The sequence below is a fragment of the Syngnathoides biaculeatus genome, chromosome 14 (assembly GCF_019802595.1).
Source record: "Syngnathoides biaculeatus isolate LvHL_M chromosome 14, ASM1980259v1, whole genome shotgun sequence".
In the NCBI taxonomy this organism is placed as follows: Eukaryota; Metazoa; Chordata; class Actinopteri; order Syngnathiformes; family Syngnathidae; genus Syngnathoides; species Syngnathoides biaculeatus.
The window spans coordinates 18228445-18251057 of NC_084653.1; the positions used below are offsets into that span (position 1 = coordinate 18228445).

A 22613-nucleotide genomic window follows, 5' to 3' on the forward strand; every position below is an offset into this window, starting at 1 on the left:
TCTGTCGGCCACTGTCCGTGAGGGACTCGCTACGAGTGCCACGTCTCCCTTTGAGCCAAAGCAGCTGGTTGGTACCATGTAGTTCCAGGTGGGCTTAATGTCAAATTATTTTAAGGTGAAAACATACGCCCACTGGGTAAAACGTACCTTAATCATACTTGCAATTGCATCAGCGATTATTTATATCCCTTCAAGCAAATATGATTAAGAATATTCTCATTCATTCACATCATTGTCTTAGGCAGTCTGTGATGGAACATTCCTGACTGGTTTCTTATTTTTTGAAACAGTGGGCTTTGTTTTTTATAGATAAGTGACTAGTGACTAAGTCTACTCATCTCTTCATGAAAATAGAGCCCAGTGTATCAATCGTGTCTTGACAATGTTAAATCCAAAGTAGACTGCAGTAGGTGAACTCATTGAAATAGCAGTCACTCGGATTTTATTCGTGCGTTCATGTCCGCGCGCCATCGCACTCCCAAATCCGCACAGTCGAGCACGAAAAATCACGCGCGTCAAATTTGTTACGAGTAGAAAAAAATAGATATTGAAAGATGTCGGTTATTTAGTGTAGTCTTGACATTGACGTGTTCATTTCATAAACGTTATTAACAAAACAAGCCTGCTCCTAAACAATCATTCTTCACCCGGAAAAAGGAAATGCAAGTTAACCGTACTGAGCATGTACAGAAGTGATGCCAAAAGCGCATGTTCCGAGGTGCTTAACGTACTACGAGCGCATTTACGTCGGAAGTCATCAACATAATGATCCATGTCAAAGGAAATTCATTTACACCAGGGGTGCCCGATGTGTCGATCGTGAGGCAGTTTGGGTTGATCGTGTGACGGCGTGCCCATAAAAAGAAAAGACGTTAGACTATCATCCACCTTGTGGCTTGATTCAAGTGTGGCCAACACGTCGAGCGCACGCACATAAAGGCGAGTTCTTGCAAGCCGGCCTCCTATTTACGGCAGTCGCAGCGACGCGCGTGTGAACCCCCCTCTACATGCTTTTGTAAGATATAGATTTCATTAATGGATTGACAATAGATACCGCCGTAAATTACACTAGATTATAACAAGACATCACGACTGCCGACAGGAATTTTTGTTCCAATGTATCGCTAGCTTGTTGCCACTAACGCCGCTTATGTTGAACTAAACTTTCACCATTTTCAAAACATTGCGGGTATAGATCATTCGTGTTTATTCCTTGACAGGCCAGTGCATTTAACTTTTCTTCAGATAAAGTTTGTGAGATCAAGAATTTTTATTGATGAAACATTTTAAATACCGTTTTATATCATGTTCTACTATTAACAGTTGAAATTGGAAATCAACATTTCTGAGTTTGATTTTTTTTTTGTCTTTCAGTTATTTTATTTTTAATTTACAGATGTTATATTAATCCAGTAAGTTATTTTATTCATGTTATTTATTCTAATCACACCCACAACTTTATCTGCGAGCATGACTGACCACACCTGTACAATTTTCAAATGTAGCATATATTTTGCTGCTCTAAAAAAAAAAAATTCTCTCTCCATTGATGATTCAGATGGATGGACAAGGACCGAACCATGGTGTCAATCAGGAACAAAACTTCAAAGTTATAACATGACCCTTAAAAAATGTCTACCAGCTGTTGAAACCTACTTATGTAGTTAATTTTGTAGTTAATGTTCATTAGTTTAAGGTCCGGGTAACAGACCAGGTTTCCCGGGAACGACTGGCGAAGCGGGGCAGCTGGAGTTGCAAGGTGTTGCTATGACAATTGGGCCATTTTCACAACACATAGACTGTGCTCCTCTGAGGTCAATATCACCAAACAGCACTCGTATCTCAGATTTTTGCTCTCAAGTCAAAACAAGCAAATCTCAAGTTGGGTCACTCGAATGTTAAGGCGCCGTTGGACTTCAACCTCCTCCATGTACTTTGTAATGGAGATGATTGCACAAAACGACCATTACAAACCTCATCAGTCTGAGAAGAAATGTACCAAACAAAACTAAACTTGAAATGATTTTGAAAAATGAACACAACACAAACAACAAACACAAAACAAGGATGACCAATCAAGTCCCCCCCCCTCACATAACATTGGAAAGGACATGACCCCACACAAAATGCAGAAACACAAAAGTAAGACAAGTGACCCACAACACTTTCAATGACGCACCGTCCTTATCAATTCATAAATACGCCGGTAAATGAATCTCCGCATAGAGCTGTGAAGCGAAGTCTATGTTGTCATTACACCTCAGAGCAACAAAGGAAAGCACTGTGTGACTTTAAACATCGAACGGGATAACAAAGGTTATGGTGACTGCAACAAAAGAGAAAGAGTTGAGGTTGTTAACATTCTACCAATCAGGGAGACCTCATCATGGAAATTTTTTTTTTTTTTTTTTTTGGTCTATTTGCTGGCTCAGGCAGCTCGAGAAGTCAGTCACCTTTGCAAATTACACGAGCTTCAGCAAAACCTCCTTAAGTCATCAAACCATAAACTCGCATTGTGTGCCATGACATTGTAAGAACTTTAATGATGTATTTAAATAGTTCCCATTCATATTATCGACTAATTAAATTTGATAGACAAAGCGAAGTCCCTTTTGCACAAGGCCAAGATCAACATCATAGTTGCCATCATTGAACCATATAAATCGATGCTCTTTTATCATGGAAAAAAAAATCTAAACTGACCTTGAATGTGGAAATCTAGGAAAAAATATTGCTGAGTGTGCAAGAAAAATGTCATTACTTGGTAAAAGTAATGATATTAATCGTTAATACATTGCTGCTGTTGACATGCTGCTTTAATTATTTTTTTAGTTTTTAATTGTCACAGTTTAGTGTGCAAAAATGTCTTTTTTTTTCAATTGATATATTATGCAGGCCACTTAAAATGACTTCCCAACTCGGTTAAAACTGCTGGCCATAAACTTGCCGTATGTCTTCAAGACTTATATCAACTATGTTCAATAGCAATGAACAACAAAGTATTTTAAAAGTATAATCCTGATTTAATTTCTAAATTCGCAATCTTCCAGATGTAGATGATGTATTTACATACATTATTTTTGTTCATGCAAAACCTATCAAGATGCTATGAAGAAAGCGTCTTCGTTATTTCTTACCTCGACAATGGACTCCTTCATCGTAGCCGTCCTCACAGTCTCTGGCACCGTTGCAGAGTTTGTTGAAATGAATACATTTTTTTGTTCCAATGCACTGTATGTGATTGAGTGGACATCTGATCACTACATCTTGCGCACCTGAAAAAGAAAAACATTTCTTGGTATGATTTTTCTTACCGCTAATTGAAAAGTCCATCTGTCCAGCCATGAACTCGACCGGTCACCCGACATTGATGATTTGTTAACAGTAAATTGCAGGGCACAGAGAGACAGGCTGGGTGGGAGGTGAGGCAACAAGTGAAACGCCACACTATCAGTGACTGGCCTTGGCTAATGTTTAATTAATTTATTTTTCCTCCCATCATTTTGCACAACGCTTTCTATTACTGTATAGCACTAGCAAACTGTGGTGGTTGGGACATCCGCTACTCAGCTATGAGATTTTGGGTTCCAATCTCAGTTCAGTGCTTTCTACGTGAAGATTGCAATTTCTCTGCGTAATTCCTCACACACTCCAAAAACATGAACATGACTTCAAGTGAATACTCTCGGTTGCGAAAGTGGATGGTTGCTGGTTTATTTGTGTACTGCAATTGGCTTTCGAACCAAGTCACCATAGTACCCTGATTATAGAAAAGACAGAATGGAAGTATAGAGCTCGTGCACGTGACATCACCATTTTCATGGAGCCATATTGCCAGTCAAAAAGAGCTGCTCGACAGTGTGGGGGGCAATGCTTGAGAATGCCTGTGCTGTTGGTTGTTACAACAGATGAGACAGATATTCAAAGAGATCATTCTGTGAAATGATAACTGAAAAGACCAGAAAATATCGATGGATTTCAGCAATTTAACGTGATGAATGGTGGCCAACCAAATACACACAACGTGTAGCGATCACTTCATTTCAGGTCGGAATTATTCTCATCAATCTCAGATTCCCAAGAAGTATTCATAATGCCAAGTTGGCTCATTTGAGAACAATGCGTTTAAAAAAAAAAAAAAAAAATGACGGAGTCGTCTCCAACATACACGTGTTGCGGCCAACCTCTCCCTGACAGACTTTTTTTTTTTTTTAAAGAAAATAAACCATTGGTCACACAGATGTTCATGTAGGTTAACGTGTGGGCGCAACACGCTTTGTGTACGGAGAAGCCGACTCAGTCTTATTTTTTTTAATGCATTGTTCTCAAATGAGCCAACTTGGCATTATAAGTACTTCTTGGGAAACGCTACGGAGGAGGCGACTCGCTTGTCCTCTTTTTTTCCCCAATCATAGTTAATGAATGCGAGATTATGTAAAACCAGGGGTCATTTACTGAAATATTGGTATTTCTACTGAATACTAGCTGAAAAGATTGATGGATTTTGGCAAAGGTTAACATGTAGCCGAACACACTTCTGCGTTCACAAGCCGTGTCCCCATTGAGAACAGATCCAACAACGAAGTATTTGTATGCGTGCAGACTTTTCTATGCTTTCAAACTCTTCTGTGTAAATCTTGACAACTTATTCACCAGATACAATTGTTTATCCAGTTGTCCAAGACAAGCAGAAGCAGGTTAATAGTCCACTTTCGTATCGGTGGAAACATCAAATTCGGCATTAAATATGTGTTCTCTATGCCAAGTGTCTCTCATTTTTCCACATACCTTCGGTTATTATCAACTTATAAATTTTAACGGGGTCGGACAAAACTGGGCGTCAGGCTATAAGAGGTATTTTCCCGTCGTCTCCAACCGACTTAGCATTGAACAACGATTTGCTTGCCCGGCAGTATGGCCAGTCATGTAACTTCGGTGACGTAAGTGCACAAGGTCTCTAAATTAGAGGTTAAACAATTAGTCGACTGGTGACCTGTACTATTCTGGATCAATGTTTAAAATCTGAAGTTGACTAATCGTGTTTTTCTCTGATGCTGTCGGAGGAAAAGAAAACTGGGTTTCTCAACACAATGTCTGGACGACCAGGCAACAGCGTCTCCTTACATCTGCTCCGGTCCCAGACTACGAAAGCAAGCTAGTGTCAATAAGAACACAGGTTAGCTTTACTAGCGTCTGCTATTCCAATCCCTCTCATCTTAAAATAGTCCTAACACCAGGATGTGGAAAATGTGGCAATGAATGAGGAAAAAAGCATGAACTGAAGCTCCATCTTTGTCATCAAAGGTGACAAAGCAAATAATTTCTATGCCCACATAAAACAAAAGTACAAGTGAAATAAAAACAGTGAAAAAGAAAAACTATTTCTTGGAGCTGGCTCAGATGTCACGACTTATGACATGCTCCCAGTAGTAACATCCATCCATTCACAGCAATCCATTTTCTTAGCCGCTTATCCTCACAAGGATCGCAGGAGTGCTGGAGCCTATCACAGCTGCCATTGGGCAGGAGGCGGGGTACACCCTGAATTGGTTGCCAGCCAATTCCAGGCCACATTGAGTCTGACAACAGTCGCACGGGGCAATTACGGGCAATTTAGATTGTTCACTAAATGCATGTTCTTGGCATGTGGGAGGAAACTGGACTGCCTGGAGAAAACCCACACAGTCACGGGGAGAGCATGCAAACTCCACACAGGCGGGGCCGGGATTGATCCAGAGTACTCAGAACTGTGAGGTCAACTCTTTACAGCTGCGCCACCGTGCCGCTCAGGATACTAATAATAAGATGTTATCAGACGCACAAAAATATTGACCCCCCATCCCCTGCTGAAGATTGTTTTCAAGGGAGGAAAACTTGATTAGCATTTGCCTTCCATACAGGTGAAAAAAAATTTCCAGTGTCTCTTGAGATCCTCCTGAAAGGATAGAAGAACATTTTGGTGTGAAACAAAATAGCCTAAGCGTATGCAAATACATTTCGACTTTACAGTCTTCCTCCTTGCATCGCACAGATGTTTGCAACCACACATGGAGTCCCTTAAAAAAGAAAAAAAAAAAAATTAACTCCCGCTGCCAGTCGGGCTGACAGCAGAGAGCAGCTGTTGAAGAATTCACAAGGCACACAGATGACCCTCACTCATGTGGGAGCAAATAAAACACAGCTGACCATCTCTACCTTAACTACACCAACATTCCCATTACTGACGCGCCACTGTGCTCGGCTAATGGGAAGATTTATCACTCGTGTGATGGGATCCGGAATGATCCAGGAAGTCATCCCGCTCGTAAGAAGTCACATTCCAGCACACATGGACCATCTTGCCTGGCTGATTACTTATTCAAAGCATCCATTTCCACTTTGAAAGGGACAAAATGTTTCAATTAATGTGCCTGTTGCAGTGAAGGGCTGCCACGCCATGATGATTTACACAAAGCAAGTACGCTACTATGGCTTCCGTAATGACAATAAAACTCCGGCTAGTTTCTCCTCCCATGCATTTCCACAGAAATGTGTCGGGGACCTCGGTCTTTCACGAATATTACTTGGCTGTCTTTTTAGTATCCCAATTTTACGCGGTGTCAGGGTAAGTGCCCTTGTCTTTGGAAGTTCATATTTCTAGAGAAAGTGTTTATATAACTTGCACTTTCTATATGAAAAGTGCAGGTGAAGCTCAATGAATTAAGAGTTCTGTATCGCAGAAAAATGATTTAGACGTGCAAACGCAGATTAATCATACCCTTCAGAAGGCTGATACTGAAAACTATTTCTGCATAATTATATTCATTGTTTCTAAAGTAATACATTTTTTGAGTGAATTTGGGGTTTTCATTATCTATAAACTGCATTTTGTACATTTCAATTATAGCACTGTAGGTTTTCTAATGAAAACACCACTTCTTTCTTTTTATTTGTTTTTTTATGGCGTTTCTGGTACTGATTACTGGAATGTCCATTCACTTCAATATGGAACAATGATTTCAAATATGAGTGTTTTGATTTACAAGCGTTGTCACGTGAACTTGTATCTCAAGGCACCCCTGTATAATATTTGTACATTATTTGAATCGAAGTACTGAAATAAATTGTGTTTTTGACAATTTATTTCTTTAATCTCAATTTATTGAGATTCACCGATATATTGCAAATGATGCACCTGGGTAAGTCACCCTAAAAGGAGAAGATTAAAAAGGCAGACTTTTCCCTGTGAAAGGGTTCAAACCCCACATTTCTCTCCCCAATTTAAAAATGTTAACGGTCTACCGACATAGTATGGCATGATTTTTAGTATGTTTTTAATTAAAAAAAAAAAGAAGCGGCCGGGATGGACCCATCCGTTTTTTCACCTCATGTCATGATGTTGTCGTGTATGGATTTTTGTACCTCCCACTATGAAAATCATCCCGAGGATTCTTATTTTGGAGAAGAAGCAGGAAGTGATGTTTTTCCAGATGCCCACACTGGCTGTTCGTGTGTTTATACCAGTTTTAGCGGCGGGATAGTAGCTGCTTTTTCCTGTGTGCTAGCCAAAATGCCGACTCGTTCTATTGCTAGATATAGAAGGATGGAAGGATGGATTCACTCTTCACACGTTTCCAAAACACCGGGTTTGTCGTGAAAAAAATGGATTGGACAGGTGCAAAGGACGAAACCTCCAAATGACAGGTAGGTGTGCATAGAGCTATTAAAAAAATAGTTGAGGGGGACAAGGTAATCCTCTCAGAAGTAACAAAAGATCCGAATCATAATAACATCAAGTACGTAAGTCAGGGGTGTTAAATGTGTCGATGTGCGCGGCCGCGGCGTTCGTTGTCGTCGCTCATGGCCGCAGCGTTGTTAATCGCCGCTGCCAAGGTGGATCAGGCGGGGAGGTGGTTTGGCCGTGTGCGGGAGGAGAAAGGAGCTCTCCCCCCCACTAGCCAGTTACTTCACCCGGCATGGGTTCTCCTGAGTATGCTACATACTGTCGTACATACTGTCATGGAGTCTAAATATGGCTCGAAATGATAGAGTAATATTGCCCTGGTCACTTCACTCGATTGTGAGATGCTCTATTCTTCGAAAAAAGCTTCAGAGTCAGAAGGGGCGTTGGGAAAAAAAAAAAAAAAAAAAAAATCAGAAAATCTCTGTTGCTTGTCACCCATTGCAGGTGGCACACAGTTTTCTCAATGGCGACTGTCCCAGTGTGACATCTATAAATGACGTAGCAGACAATATGGCCGCCACTGGGCTATCAAGTGAGACTTCCGCAACTTTGCGCATGAATGACACGCTCTCCACACATTTTTTTTTTCATATAGACATTGAAGTGAATAATATTATATGTAATTTTCATAACAATATCAATTTTAAAATGGATATAGGGATTTCGGTAGACCTTTAAGGTACAACACCGTACAAAAGTCGTGCTTTCTCTGCCTCTGGACAGACAGCTACACACTACACACTGTAGTTACTGTATATTAATGACATACAGTATGTGGACAATCCCCCAACAAAAGAAATATCCCTCATAAGGGAGCACAAAGTGTCCCAGAACATTCCATACATTCCCATCCATTTGGTAAATGTGCTACTTAACGCTCAGCTGTAAAGGTCCCTGACAAGCTAAACTGCGTTCTCAACCTCTCTTCTCTGTTCTCGCCACATGGGTTCTAATCTAATGTGATAAGGGGAGGATGGCAAATGAATATTCAGCGGCTCGGATCTGCCGTGCAAAGGTTCACAGATGGCCTCCCAACGGTGGCTCAGAGTTGCTCTCTCCGCTTCCAAATTACTCAACTTTGACAAATTAAAGCCAGACGTACAGTACAGTAAGTTTCTCACACACAAAAAAAATTCAAAGGTGGGCACATTATTTTACATCTACGGAAATACAGTCATTGAAGCAATTCAGGAATTTGTTTGAATTCAACGTACTGTATAGCTTTCCCCAATATTTTCTGAATTTGCTTTTTAGATTTTATATTGCGCGTTTCTTTTTGAAGCCACAATGGGAGAATATTGAATATCTCATCTGCCTCGCAAATGACAGTTTTCATGTTACGGCTGTACCAAGTGGATGCTACAAGACTAATTTGCCTGTAGGTGAATGTGAGCGAAAATGGTCATTTGTCTCTGTGCCCTGTGGTTGCAAACCAGTCCAGGATGAACCGGGCTTTTAACCCACTCAACTGGGTCCATCTCACCCTTGATCGAGAAATGAAGACCAAGAGTTGTTCGCAACTCAAACAAATTTGAATGATTAAAAAAAGAAAACCAAATCCTAATTCCAATGAAGTTTGACGTTCTATAAAATTTAGGATTTGCAAATCCTTTTTTCCACTTCAATGTAATACACTATGAAGACAAGATATGTCATGTTTAAAGTGATACATATTATTGTTTAGTCAAATATTAATTGATTTTGATTTTATATGCCTGCAACACGTAAAAGAAAAAAAAAAGGGTCACTTTTTCCGAGTAAAAAAAATTCAATATATCTTTAGGAACCGAAGACCCAAAATATTGAAGCTATGTCGGTGGAATTTTTTTGCGCATTCTTGGTCGATGTACATCTTCAGTTGCTCAACATTCCTGAGTTGTAATTTTTCTTCATAAAGTGCCACACATTTTTAATATTCAATCCATCAAATTGCATGAATTCATTCGCAGCAGGCTATTCCATTTTGCTTATTTTGAATTTGGTCTTTTGGTAGCATTTCTCTTCGCTGCATTGCTTCCAGTACTTGTATGTGCGCGTTAGATCCTTTTCTTCAGTCCATTCACATTTCAGCCTCTGGATCTTTCTGTGTTTCCATTTAATCTGCTCAGGACCTTCAAAATCAGAATTCCTGGGCAATGTAACTTAAACTAGATAACAAAGGGACTGGACAATATAGTTCTCCTTCAAACCCAGCGAGGTGACCCTCAGTGACATCGGCATTTTCTGTCCTCTGATTGGTTGTTCAGCCAAAAAATGTCTTTAGTGACCTGCATATCCATTCATCCATCCATTTTCTTTGGCCGCTTATCCTCACAGGGGTCACGGGGAGTGCTGGAGCCTATCCCAGATGTCTTTGGGCAGAAGGCGGGGTACACCCTGAACTGGTTGCCACCCAATCCCAGCGCACATAGAGACAAACAGCCACACTCACAATTACACCTAGGGGCAATTTAGAGTGTCCAATTAATGTTTCATGTATTTTTGGGGGGGAATGTGGGATTAAACCGGAGTGCCTGGAGGAAACCCACTCAGCCACGGGGAGAACATGCAAACTCCACACAGGCGGGGCCAGGATCGAACCCGAGTCCTCAGAACTGTGAGGCCAATGCTGTAACAACCACCTGATCCACCGTGCTGGCGACCTGCACATACACATTTAATAATCGGCATCTCTGTTGAGTAAGGTTTTATCTTTTATTATCAAATTTTGTTCCATTTTTGTCATGTTAATCGACTTTGACTGACTGAACTGCTCAAGATGATGTAATGTATATATTTCTGCCAATCACTTTCTAAATCTACAAATGAATTGTGATTATTCACAGATCAATCTTAGTGGAGATCTGGGCTCTGTTCCCCGTTAGTAGTTAAGTTGTTGTTGCTGTTATTTTTTGTTTTGTTTTTTTTTCCACTGTCCGATCTGGTTCAAGATTACTGACATTTATTGGTAATTACATTTCCAAACACAAACTCATTTGAAGAAGTCATAGAAAAAAATTCATCAAGGTGATGGCAATTAAACAGCATCAGCGCATGTGGATCTTGGATGGCTTTGTTCCGTCATGCAGAATTAATATAATGAGCCGCGTACGTGCCTCATCAGTATGCAGGAGAGCTTTAAAATAACTCTGTGACGCAGTCAATGTTTTTGAGAGTCCGAAAGCATGTTTGGATTGATACTCACGATTAAAATTGATCAAGTGCTTGTTTACTCTTAGATGGTCCTCGTTTGATATGAAAAAGAATAGTGAGACATGCAAAAAAAAAAAAAAAAACCAAAAAAACCATAAAATATTAAGTAAAAAGTAAAAAAAATGGATAAAATATTAAGTAAAAAGTAAAAAATGGCAAAACGCAGTTTAGGTTTTGATAAATTAATAAGAAGCAAAGACAAAACGGGCAAATACTCTTAACACCAGTTTGAACATCACCTTCAGTAAGAGGCAAAACAATCCCCCGGCAAATAAAACAGGAAATCTACAGGTTTGTTAAAAGAGCGAGAATCATTTAAATTCAACATCAATATTTATTCATGTCTTTAAAAACGCAGTGATAAATTTGAGGAAAACGGTTCCGCCTTGCCTAAACACGGCACATATATTAATGTCTGCCACTGCGGCAGCAAAACCACAGGGTGTTTGAAATGGAATGCAAATATGCATCACCTGGTCAATAAATACTCTGAAACGTGTTTTTCAGGAAGCCAAGGAGCAAAATTATGCGACACAAATAAAGAAGATTAATAAAGAGGCAGCCAGATCAATGCAATGTTAAAGTTTTGCAGTCAAAAGACACCCACTTCCAACTTTATCACTATTACATAAATTCCTAATCGATAATTTATTACAGTTGAAACGGTTTTGAAAGGTTGAAGCGTAGAAAATAGCCCAATATGTATACATATACAGTAGATGATTGGATGGATGGATGGATGGATAGATAGATAGATAGATAGATAGATAGATAGATAGATAGATAGATAGATAGATAGATAGATAGATAGATAGATAGTAGATAGATAGATAGATAGATAGATAGATAGATAGATAGATAGATAGATAGATAGATAGATAGATAGATAGATAGATAGATAAGAGTTTTAACTGGCAATTTTCCATCAAAATGATACTGAAGGTAAATAGGGATGATAACTATTTTTAACCAGTTATTTACTGCATATTACCATTTATAAACCTTTTATTAACCTTGGATAAAATGACTAATTGCGACAGTTACCAATTTTTACCCTGAAAGTAAAATATTTTGTAGAATGCCATCAAAGTATCGCTCACTGGAGTTGAGAACTATTAATTCAGATTCAAATGAAAAGAGGGAATCCATTGCAGACCACCGACTTTTTGCTTTCTTCTTCTGACCCTTCTACGGCTTATTTGGATCTGTCTAACGCAGCCCTAGAATGTATTACAACATCCAATTGTTAGAGAAGAAAACTTTTCAAGTGATTAGAGAAGAATAAACTGAATCTAAAATAAAACTAACCAACAGCATGCTTGCGCAAAAACAAAAAAAAGTGAATCGGTGGAAACTCTTTTGTTGAGATACCAAGCAGCAAAAAATTGATTCATTAATCACTTATACAAGATATCACAAACCCAATCCACATTTAATTCATCTATTTTCTAAATGTCAAAGCCTTTTGTGGTAAAAGATATTATTTTGCCAATGATCAACACACTAGTGTACAAATCAAAACGTATGTTTGTTCAAGGGCACGTAATTTTTTTCCAAGAAGCTTGACCTTATATTTACCGTTCCTGAAAAAAATTGCTAATAAATGTGCAAGGCCTTGAACTTTGACATTGTCACATGTAATGAGGTTTGACGTCCAACTTGGATCTTTGCGCATCAATGTATATAATTAAGGTGTTCATAAGCAAATGGGATCTGATCCAAGAGCTGTATTGTTGCGTGTCTGAAATTATCGATGGCCATTATTATTTTTGTACAGAATTATGGAAGCAGCTCACATCAGTATATGTGTACCTCATTGATGTCCTAATGGTGTAATGTGAGCTGCATCATCAGGGAGATGACACCAATGTCACCCTGGCTCCAAATCTGCTGTTTCTGTTGGTTCTTTTGCTGACAAGTTATATGCTGTCCTTAACTCATTCGCTGCTAATCATTTTCAAACCACAGTTTTATGTCAGCCATTTTGGAGCATTTTGACTGATCTTTTGAGACCCAAAGAATATTATGTTCTTAAACGCTCTTCTTTAACCAGAAAAAGAGGTTGTTTTAACTTGTATCTATTCTTTAGAAACCGGCATTAAAAATTGGGGTGGTTTCACCAAAATAAATAAATAAATAAATAAATAGACGGTGTCAGAACCAAGCAAAGATATCAAGCTTTTTCTGAAAGGTAACATGTCACGCAGAACAGTCACTTTGATGCTCATTTTGTTTTTGCTTCTTGTGACATAGCAACATGTAAGACAACAGCAACTTTTGTTTTGTTGTTTGTTTTTTTTGTTGAAAAATTAATTTATTTTCAGATATACAACTAAGAAACACGCCGGGAGAGACGCCGACTCAACGCGTGGCTCAAGTGAGTGGCTTTTTTTACATGGCGTCCTCATTCACTCCATGAACTGTCATCTTTTCTCACATCTGCTAGACACACATTCCACAACGAAACCGCAAGACATATTCCTTTTATACCCTGCATATAAATATTCAATTTGAGTGCAAAGCCCCGTAACTTGTCCGACTTCTAACATGTTGTTCGTGACAATTGGGGACTCTTCAAAATCTACTCAAAAGCTGTGCTGAGCTTGTATACAAAACGATGCAACGCTGCCGTCTGCAGGAATCTTTTCGTCCTTACAGTGGTTTAAAAACCTGGATTTCGCAGACTAACTAAATTTCACACCTACCCATTGAAAAACATACTTGACGAATATATCCGTCGGTGGCAGTAAACAGTTGATTAATAAAAACAACGATAGCGACTGAGTAAACAGAGAATCACTGAGGGATATAAGAGGAGAAAATTACTCACTGAGACTACACTGGGAAAACGGGTTGTGTGAAAACATACACAAAGTACTGTAAAGAAACCAACAGATAATAAAATACAAGACAGACAATTATAATGAGAGAGCAATAAAAGAGGAAGTTTAAATCAAAGAACAAGGCATGTACACTTGGGTCTACAAAACAGTTTTGCTTGGCCAACATTAATGCACGCACACAATATTTGATCTGTCTGTTGCCTGCTTGCTGAACTTAATAATAGCTCACTTGCAACAAAGTGCTCACTTCACAGTACTGGTCACAGGTTCAATACATGGAAAGCAAACTACAATGTGGTGTATTTGATCTCAAATCACATGAAGGTGTTCAGTGCAGAGCTGAGGCACCTGACATGCAATTACCACTTGAATTGAATATTTTAATAATTGTGTGATGTTGTGTTCCCCTGAAAGATCCCAAACTTAGATCATTGTTAAATTAAGAAAATACTGTTGTACTGAAGGAGAACCATGCAAACGTAATGAATTTTAGTAAATGTTAAAAGTCTCAGATTTTCAATGAGTAATTTGTACAAAATGCCAGAGACAAAATTATCTAACCTTGACGCGCTTGCAGTGATGGCACATGTGGATTTCGAATCAACAGAAGGGTTGTACTTCAGTTGAAAACTAGTGCAACATTATGCAATATGTTATATGCCCTGCCCTTCAGCTTAATAACAAGGTTCTACGCTACATTACTGTCTAAAGCGCCGTCCGACTACTGCCAATTCCCGTGGCAAAGAGCCACATTTGAGACGTATTACTTTGGATGTGGGAGTTACCACATAAAATACCCACCGGGATGTTTATAGGCTGCTTGAAATAAATGACTAATATTGGTGCTGCCTTATAACAGAGAGGAGAATGTATATTATTCCTATCATTCTAAAACAGCTTTTAAATGTGAAAATTATACGTATTATACTGAAGTGTGTCTCCTCGTTCCTGAAGGTATACAATCTGAAAATTTTATCACACATTTTGATGGTAAGATAATAACGGCTCATGGCTATTTCCTTGTGCCACGCGGGTTTCAAGTCAGCTCGAGTGCAATTTCTCCATAACGTATGGTGGGATATGATAAAAATAATAATTTCTTATACAGTATACATTATATACAAAATATAAGGAAATGACAATGGCGAAAGAATGATGAAAGCAGGAAGAGAAAATTAAAAACAAGTTCATTTTTTTTTAGTCTTGAAATGCCTAAAAACAGAATGTAATATTTAAGAGGATAATACCATGGAAAGACTCCCAATAGCAGACACTCAATTGGATGTTCATGCACTGTAACGGATTGCACACTGTTGGCAACAGGTGTAAACATGGTGAAGATGGCTTTTTTCTTTACGCTTCAAGCACCTTGGATAGCTCCACCATGGAAAATTTGTGAGGGAACCGCCAGCGCAAAATGAGTTTTGAAGTGAGGGAATTGGAAATGTTAGTGGACAAACAAACAAATACAGGAAAGAAATCTAAAGCTAGGAACTTGCAAGAAAGCCTTGTTTTGTTTGATTTAACTACTTTTGAGTGCGCATGAATCAGATCCACTGCCCATTCTGTGGAAAATTACATTTAAACCTTGGGAAGTACACCTGTAAAACTGCTCTGGGAGAGGGCAGAACCAATTTTCCCAGTATGCTGAATGACTCAAACATGGAAATAGGATCATTCAGAATCTTCCCAAAATAATGTATTTCCGATTAGAAAATATGTAATAATAATTTCCGTTCATATGGCATTTCAAAATGTTTCTTCTTCTTTCCCTATCGGCTTTTCCCGTAAGGGGTCGCCACAGCGTGTCATCTGTTTCCATCTAAGCCTATCTCGTGCAGCTTCCCCACTAATACCCAGAGTCTTCATGTCCTCCCTCACCACATCCATTAACTTTTCTTTGGTCTTCCTCTCGCTCTTTTGCCCGGCAGCTCCATCCTCAGCACCCTTCTACCAATATAGTCACTCTCTCGCCTCTGGACATGTCCAAACAATCAAAGTCGGCTCTCTCAAACCTGGTCTCCAAAATATCCAACTTTGGCTGTCCCTCCAATGAGCTCATTTCTAATCCTATCCAGCGAGAACCTCAACATCTTCATTTCTGCCATCTCCAGTTCTGCTTCCTGTTGTCTCTTCAGTGCCACGGTCTCTAATCCGTACATCATGGCCGGCCTCAACATTGTTTTATAGACTTTGCCCTTCATCCTAGCGGAGACTCTTCTATCACGGAGAACACCAGACACCTTCCGCCAACTGTTCCACCCCGCTTGAACCCATGTCTTCACTTCCTTACCACACTCACTATTGCTCTGGACTGTTGACCCGAAGTATTTGGAGTCGTCAGCCCTCGCTATCTCTTCTCCCTGGAGCTTGACTCTTCCCCCTCCACCCCTCTCATTCATGCACATATATTCTGTTTTACTTCGGCTATTCTTCATTCCTCTCCTTTCCAGTACGTGCCTCCATTTACAATAGTAAAAAAGCTCTCCCCATCGACTATCATTTCCCTTACAATCAGCTGGCACCACTGTGCATGCCGGTTTGCAACTAGTTTTCAGTTGTTGTGTTTAAGAACACGAGATCAACCATTGCTCTTTCTCTCCAGTTTGATTGATTACATTCCATGTTACACTGCCTCCCAAATGGACTGTGCGGCAATATTGCCGGTTTGACAGACGCAATCTTAGTTGTACCCAGTTGCTAAATAAGCTGCCACATCTGTTTGCGTGAGCAATCCAGTTCACGCTTCTTTTCCCATGTGCAAACATTTATTAAACAAGGCCTAAGAGTCTTCATCAGAATCCATCTGTTCCAAATCCACAGCGTTGAACGTGGTCATGGCTTCATGTAACACGAGGTGATTCATCACCTTTAGATAATCACGCTCTTCAGTCGAGCTCTTTGGAAAGACACAACCTTGTTATTTGATAAAGGGCAATAAGTGAAAGAACCCAAAAGAGAGTATTTTTTTGTCCTGATCGCAATTGATGACAGAAACCTGCCAAGTTGCACCCGTGAAACAAAGCTTCTGTATCTATGTATCTGGAGTCAGCAACTGACCCCTTTTATTGTCTTTACCTCTGGCATTGACGATTTAGAGGATTTAGTGGTCGAAATGTCCTCGAGATTGACAAAACTCCACACAGCAGCATTTCTGACATGAGCCAGAAGTCTATAAAATCCTTTCCCAGAGGATTTATGAAGGATTTAAGTTCTAAGGCACTGTGTGCTAACGTGCAGAATAAATACAAGGTTTCATAAAAAATTACAATAGAGAAACTTTTACCAGAATTGTGTCTGCCCTGTCTGCATCCTAAACACAACAAATAGCAGTTGTATCGTTCTCAAAACTGCTTTGACATTTGGAATTCCTTTTGATGCATTCACATTGCCACACTGGATGCTCAGCTGCACCCAGAAAAATGCTGGAGTTTGACACTGTACAGATACTGCTCCTTTGAACTACACAATGGGAGAATTGCCACTTTACCAGGGCTTCTTTTGCGATTCCTGGAGGCTTTCTTCCCCCCTTCCCCCTCGAAAAACTGTCATTGGGGATCCAGTCCCAGGAGACCTGTGGCTGAGCAGCTAAACTGTTACCGTCTCCTGTTCGCTGAGTTTTCCAATCTGAGGTAACCCTCCCTTCTCTCCTACCCACAAGCCTTGAAGATGCAGTGATTATGTCTTTCCAACTAAGGGCAGAGCTGGGAGGAAAGAGGTCATCAGGAAGCACAATACTTTAGTCGAGAAGAAAAGCAAACAGCTCCTCCTTCCTAAAAAAGGCTTTTGTACTGTATGCACAACACTAAATTATTCACAGAAAAATCAAAGCATGACTGCATTCAATCCAAGATATTTTAGATGAATACCTTGTTCTTAGTTTAAGCCGTCACTGCATCTCATTTCATATCACAAAAATGCTCTTTATTCCCATTTTCCCATGATACTAGAGCCCGTCTTTGCAGAAAGCAGAAAATGTTCCAGTCCTGTCTCCCGTTTGCAGGGTAAAGCTCATCTAATTCCGCTTTCTATCAATACATAATCCATGTTAATGAGCTGTGGATGATTCTTGAATGAACATGCAAGGTGTTCTTTCTCCTGGCATTGTAAACAAAACGGGGCCAGCAATAATCGATGTGATGATTAATGGCCTTTCAGAGATTAAGTGACTTAGCCCTAAGCAACCAAACAGAGGTTGCATCATACAGTATTTCTCATATCATAGCAGGTTGACGAAGTTATTGGACAAAACCGCAGTTGCAAAGTCAATAGGGACAATTTATTTGCACCCCCACCAAATGTGACATTACATCCATCCATTTTCTTAGCCGATTATCCTCACAAGTGTCGCGAGGAGTGCTGGAGCTTATCCCAACTGTCAATGGGCAGGAGGCGGGGTACAACCTGAACTGGTTGCCAGCCAATCGTAGGGCACATCGAGACAAACAGCCGCACTCATAATCACACCTAGGGGCAATTTAGAGTGTCCAATTAATGTTGCATGTTTTGGGATGTGGGAGGAAACTGGAGTGCCCGGAGAAAACCCACACAGGCACGGAAAGAACATGCAAACTCAACACAGGCGGGTTTGGGATTGAACCCGGGACCTCAGAACAGTGACGCCAACACTTTACCAGCTGAGCCACCGTGCCTCCTGTGACATTACATGTAATGTCTAAATTCTATTTCTGCTCCCATTTTAGTCTGGGTAAAATCTTTCAGTATTTCTTAGCGCGAATATGTCTCTAAGTCTTTAGATTAGAGAAATACACAGGTCCAGAAGTTTAGATTTTCCTGCACCCCATCAAAATGGAAATGAGACAAAATGAGAAAGTTGTGAAGAAAGAATTGAAGATGCCATCTCCAATTTAGAATTTAGTTATGTTTGTCATTTGAAACGTGGCTCAAAAGATGCGAGACCAGAGACCAAACTGTGTGAGCCAATTTTCTGTTATGTGGTCTTTAAAGATGAAAGATAAACTTCTGTCAAATCTTCACTGCTTTATCAAAATATTGGTTAAATAATTAGTTCATGCTATAATTAACCCTAAAATCACCAGACACAAATTCTCTTGAAAATATCATCAAATCATCATCAAAATACGATGTACAGTATCCGAGAAAATTAAAATACAGAGCATTTGAGGGAAAATAGACATCCACGTTGCCCTTTGGCTTGGCCCAAGTATTCAGGGTGATATTGCTTTATCGGACTCGTCACTGAGGCATAAACAACCTCCACGAGCCTTCCCTCGATTGCGTTAATCCATTAGAGAATGTCCAGGCAGCTGTGAACATGATAACAGCTGTTGAATCTAATTATATAATGTTGAAATAAACACTGGGGTTTCATTTGATTTCTAAAAAAAAAAAAAAAAAAAAACATCTGCACCACTGCCTTTTTTGATTTGGGGAATTCATAATGTGTCCACTGTGTGGTCAATATCAGCAGAGATGTTGCGGGATAATAAAAAATGTCAAGGCTTTTAACTGTATTTCCTGAAAATAATTAAAAAAAAATAATGTTATATCTTTATAAACCATCGATATGCATGAATATTAATACAAGCGTTTGTGAACCATAAACATTGAGAATGGCTAATGAGGGTATTCATGCCTGCGTTCTTGTTTGGTGTTAGATTTACAGCGTTTACAAAACTGCAATAAAATGGACATAATTTAAACATATGACAGACAATAAAAAGAGTTCGAAAGCCAACCATTTGTTAAGTGGGTTGTACAGGTCTTTAGCAGTTATTTTAGTGCCACAGCATAAGTGTTTGTCTGGCACAGCTTCTCAAATTTGATCACATTAATGGATTAGGAGCCAATGGTGTTGCTGCAGTGAGAACTTATCATATGCTTCTCTTGGCAAAATGGAAATAAGAGGCTTACGCTTGGTTTACGGCGCCAATTCAGGGGTGGCTGAGTGGGGGAGCGAAAACATGAGCCGGCGATGAAACCCACACATCTACTGTATGTGTACCGGCAGCATTTCATGCTTTCGCGAAGGCGCACTGCTATTACAAGTTGGAAAATTGTGTCATATTTGACAATGATAGTTTTGCTTCAATCATATCTATGTATTCGGTAACATCTAGGAACAGGAAAATAGCAGTGCCTAAAAAGCCTCATCCCATTTCCTTTGCCACAAAATTAGACCCCCACCCCCATTTTATTCTTCAATTAATACATTTACACCAAGATGTTGTTCAGTTTGATTTGGCGCCATACTGTTTTGGAATAGTTAACCCTGCTAGTGGTTACAATGTTAGCATGGGTGTGACTACCGGTGCGGCACTAAGGACCTCCATAGTGGTACAAAGCATGCTGGGAGCATGTAAATAAAGATTAAAGTGCATGTTTTGTGTCAATTATTTCATGAGTCATTTTTTGTTTGTTTTTCAATCTGCTAGTTATGCTATTCTGTTTGCTGTGGTGTGATAATTTTAGTTTTGATATGACACCATGAGTGTGTACAACATTGGCAGTCATGATCTGCCTACACAGGGTTTCTGTGTGGGCAATGTAAGCTTCTTCTTTGGTCTTCCTCTCGCTCTTTTGCTTGGCAACTCCATCCTCAGCACCCTTCTACCAATATAGTCACTCTCTCGCCTCTGGACATGTCCAAACCAATCAAGTCGGCTCTCTCGAACCTTGTCTCCAAAACATCCAACTTTGGCTCCCCCTCTAATGAGGTCATTTCCAACCTGTTCACTCCAAGCGAGAACCTCAACATCTTCATTTCTGCTACCTCAAGCTCTGCTTCCTGTTGTTTCTTCAGCGCCACCGTCTCTAATCTGTACCTCATGGCCGGCCTCACCACTGTTTTATAGACTTTGCCCTTCATCCTAGCGCAGACTCTTCTGTCACATAGAACACCAGACACCTTCCATCAACTGTTCCACCCCGCTTGGACCCGTTTCTTCATTTCTTTACCACACTCGCCATTGCTCTGTATTGTTGCCCCTAAATACGTGAAGTCGTCCACCCTCTCTATCTCTTTCCCTGGAGCTTCACTCCTCCTCCTCCGCCCCTCTCATTCACGCACATATATTCTGTTTTACTTCGGCTAATCTTCATTCCTCTCCTTTCCAGTGCATGGCTCCATCTTTCTAATTGTTCCTCTGCCTGCTCTTCGCTTTCACTGCAGATCACAATATCATCTGCGAACATCATAGTCCAATGTGATTCCAGTCTAACCTAATCTGTCAGCCTATCCATTACTACCACAAACAGGAAGTGTATATTATAAGTGTATAGTAATACGGCATCCATTATTCGAAGATTTTTGGAATTCGCAAGGGTGTAAGGAACGTAACCCCCATTATTAATGGGGGAACACTGTAATGTATTAAAAAAAAATGTTACGTGTTTTCTTGCTAGTTACCTGAACTCTCAGGATCTGTGGGCTGTGAAGGTTTCTTATTGTGATTTGTGATTGGATGAGTAATTACGGGGCGTGGGGCAGGAGGAAGACGACACGGGACATTGTGTCTACAATTTGAAGCCTAGAGTGAAATACCAATTGGATGTTTTGTTTTTGTAGTTACGGCCAACATTCACCTTTTATTTTCATGATAATGAGCTTGTTGATCGACCATCGCTCATCGTTATTTCGTAAACGCTGCAGTCTGTTTTCTTAGGGTGTTTTGTGAATTTGATGAAAGCATATTTAGGCTTTTAGTCAGTGTTAGCAGAAGCCTTTTCATATGGCTGTTCATAGTTATATTTAAGGATAGTCTTGTGTGATTTGCAAGCGACCATGCTATGGAATCAATAACTGTCAAATATTTTCCCCACACTTGAGGAATCGCTGCTAGTTTGCGGCACCGACCGACTACCTGTGGGCAACATTGCACAGTGGTAAAGTAAATGCGTGTCAGCTACAAACAAGAATCTTCAAAACTGCCTTAAAAAAAATGCCAGCGCATGTTCGCTGAAGAGTTAAAAAAGAAAGACACTTAACCGCTTACAGTGATGTGAAAAAAAAACGTTTGAAACTTCACTTAGCACATATTAATATAACCTAGGAAAAGGTGGCATGTTTGAAGGATGGATGGAATGACTGACTTACACGTCACGCTAGTTTCGTCCGAGTCATCAGGGCACTCGGGCTCGCCATCGCAGACCCAGTCCTCGGGGACGCAGTGTTCCTGATCGTGACAGGTAAACTCCCCTACGTCACATACAACAGCCTCTGGATGAGGAAAAGAGAGGATGGTATAGACAGGACAGGAAAAAAAAGGGTGAAGATGAGATGATAACAGTGAAAGTGAGGTGTGTTTTGAACACAACATGAGCTCATGAGCATGATTGTGAGTCCACCTCCCCTGTATCCCAATGTGGAAGGTGACATCACTAATAATCATGATTATTATGAGCAGGAGTGAACATAGTCTGGTTCTCAAAGGAGCTTATTCTTTCTCCCAAACTCACCAACGTCATGGACAAAACTACCCTACAACTGTTAATGATGTCACAGTCTTTTTTTTTTTTTGCACAGCAGACTTGTTTCACAGACACATTGGACGGGCCGCCATAGCCGGTTGACAGTGAGACCGAGATGTCCACGATGCCCAGCACCTCCTCGGCAGCCCCCAGGCACTCCATCACCGTTTTCGCTATGTGAATGTTGCCATTTGCGGGAAAGTCTCTCGCGCATGAGCTCAAATGAGCTGGGAAAGAAATCAATTTGTGAAGTGATTCCATTCACAAAAGATTTGTTCATATGAACCAATGGTGGCAAATGCCCAAACTCCTTGAGCATCTGTTTTGTACACAAATGTGTAGTGACACACTTCAATCTGGTGCACTTTTTATGGTTTCGGTGTGCACCTGCCCACCACTTATGT

General features: G+C 40.1%; 1 protein-coding gene across 1 annotated transcript in view; it reads right to left on the reverse strand.

Annotated features, from left to right (window-relative positions):
- Positions 1–22371, reverse strand: part of lrp1bb (low density lipoprotein receptor-related protein 1Bb) — a 217218-nt gene extending 194847 nt beyond the window's left edge. Inside the window, 3 exon segments of the mRNA XM_061842266.1 lie at positions 3138–3275; positions 21836–21956; positions 22270–22371. Of these exon segments, the coding sequence (XP_061698250.1) occupies positions 3138–3275; positions 21836–21956; positions 22270–22371 (361 nt within the window).
- Between the last annotated feature and the right edge of the window lie 242 nt (positions 22372–22613).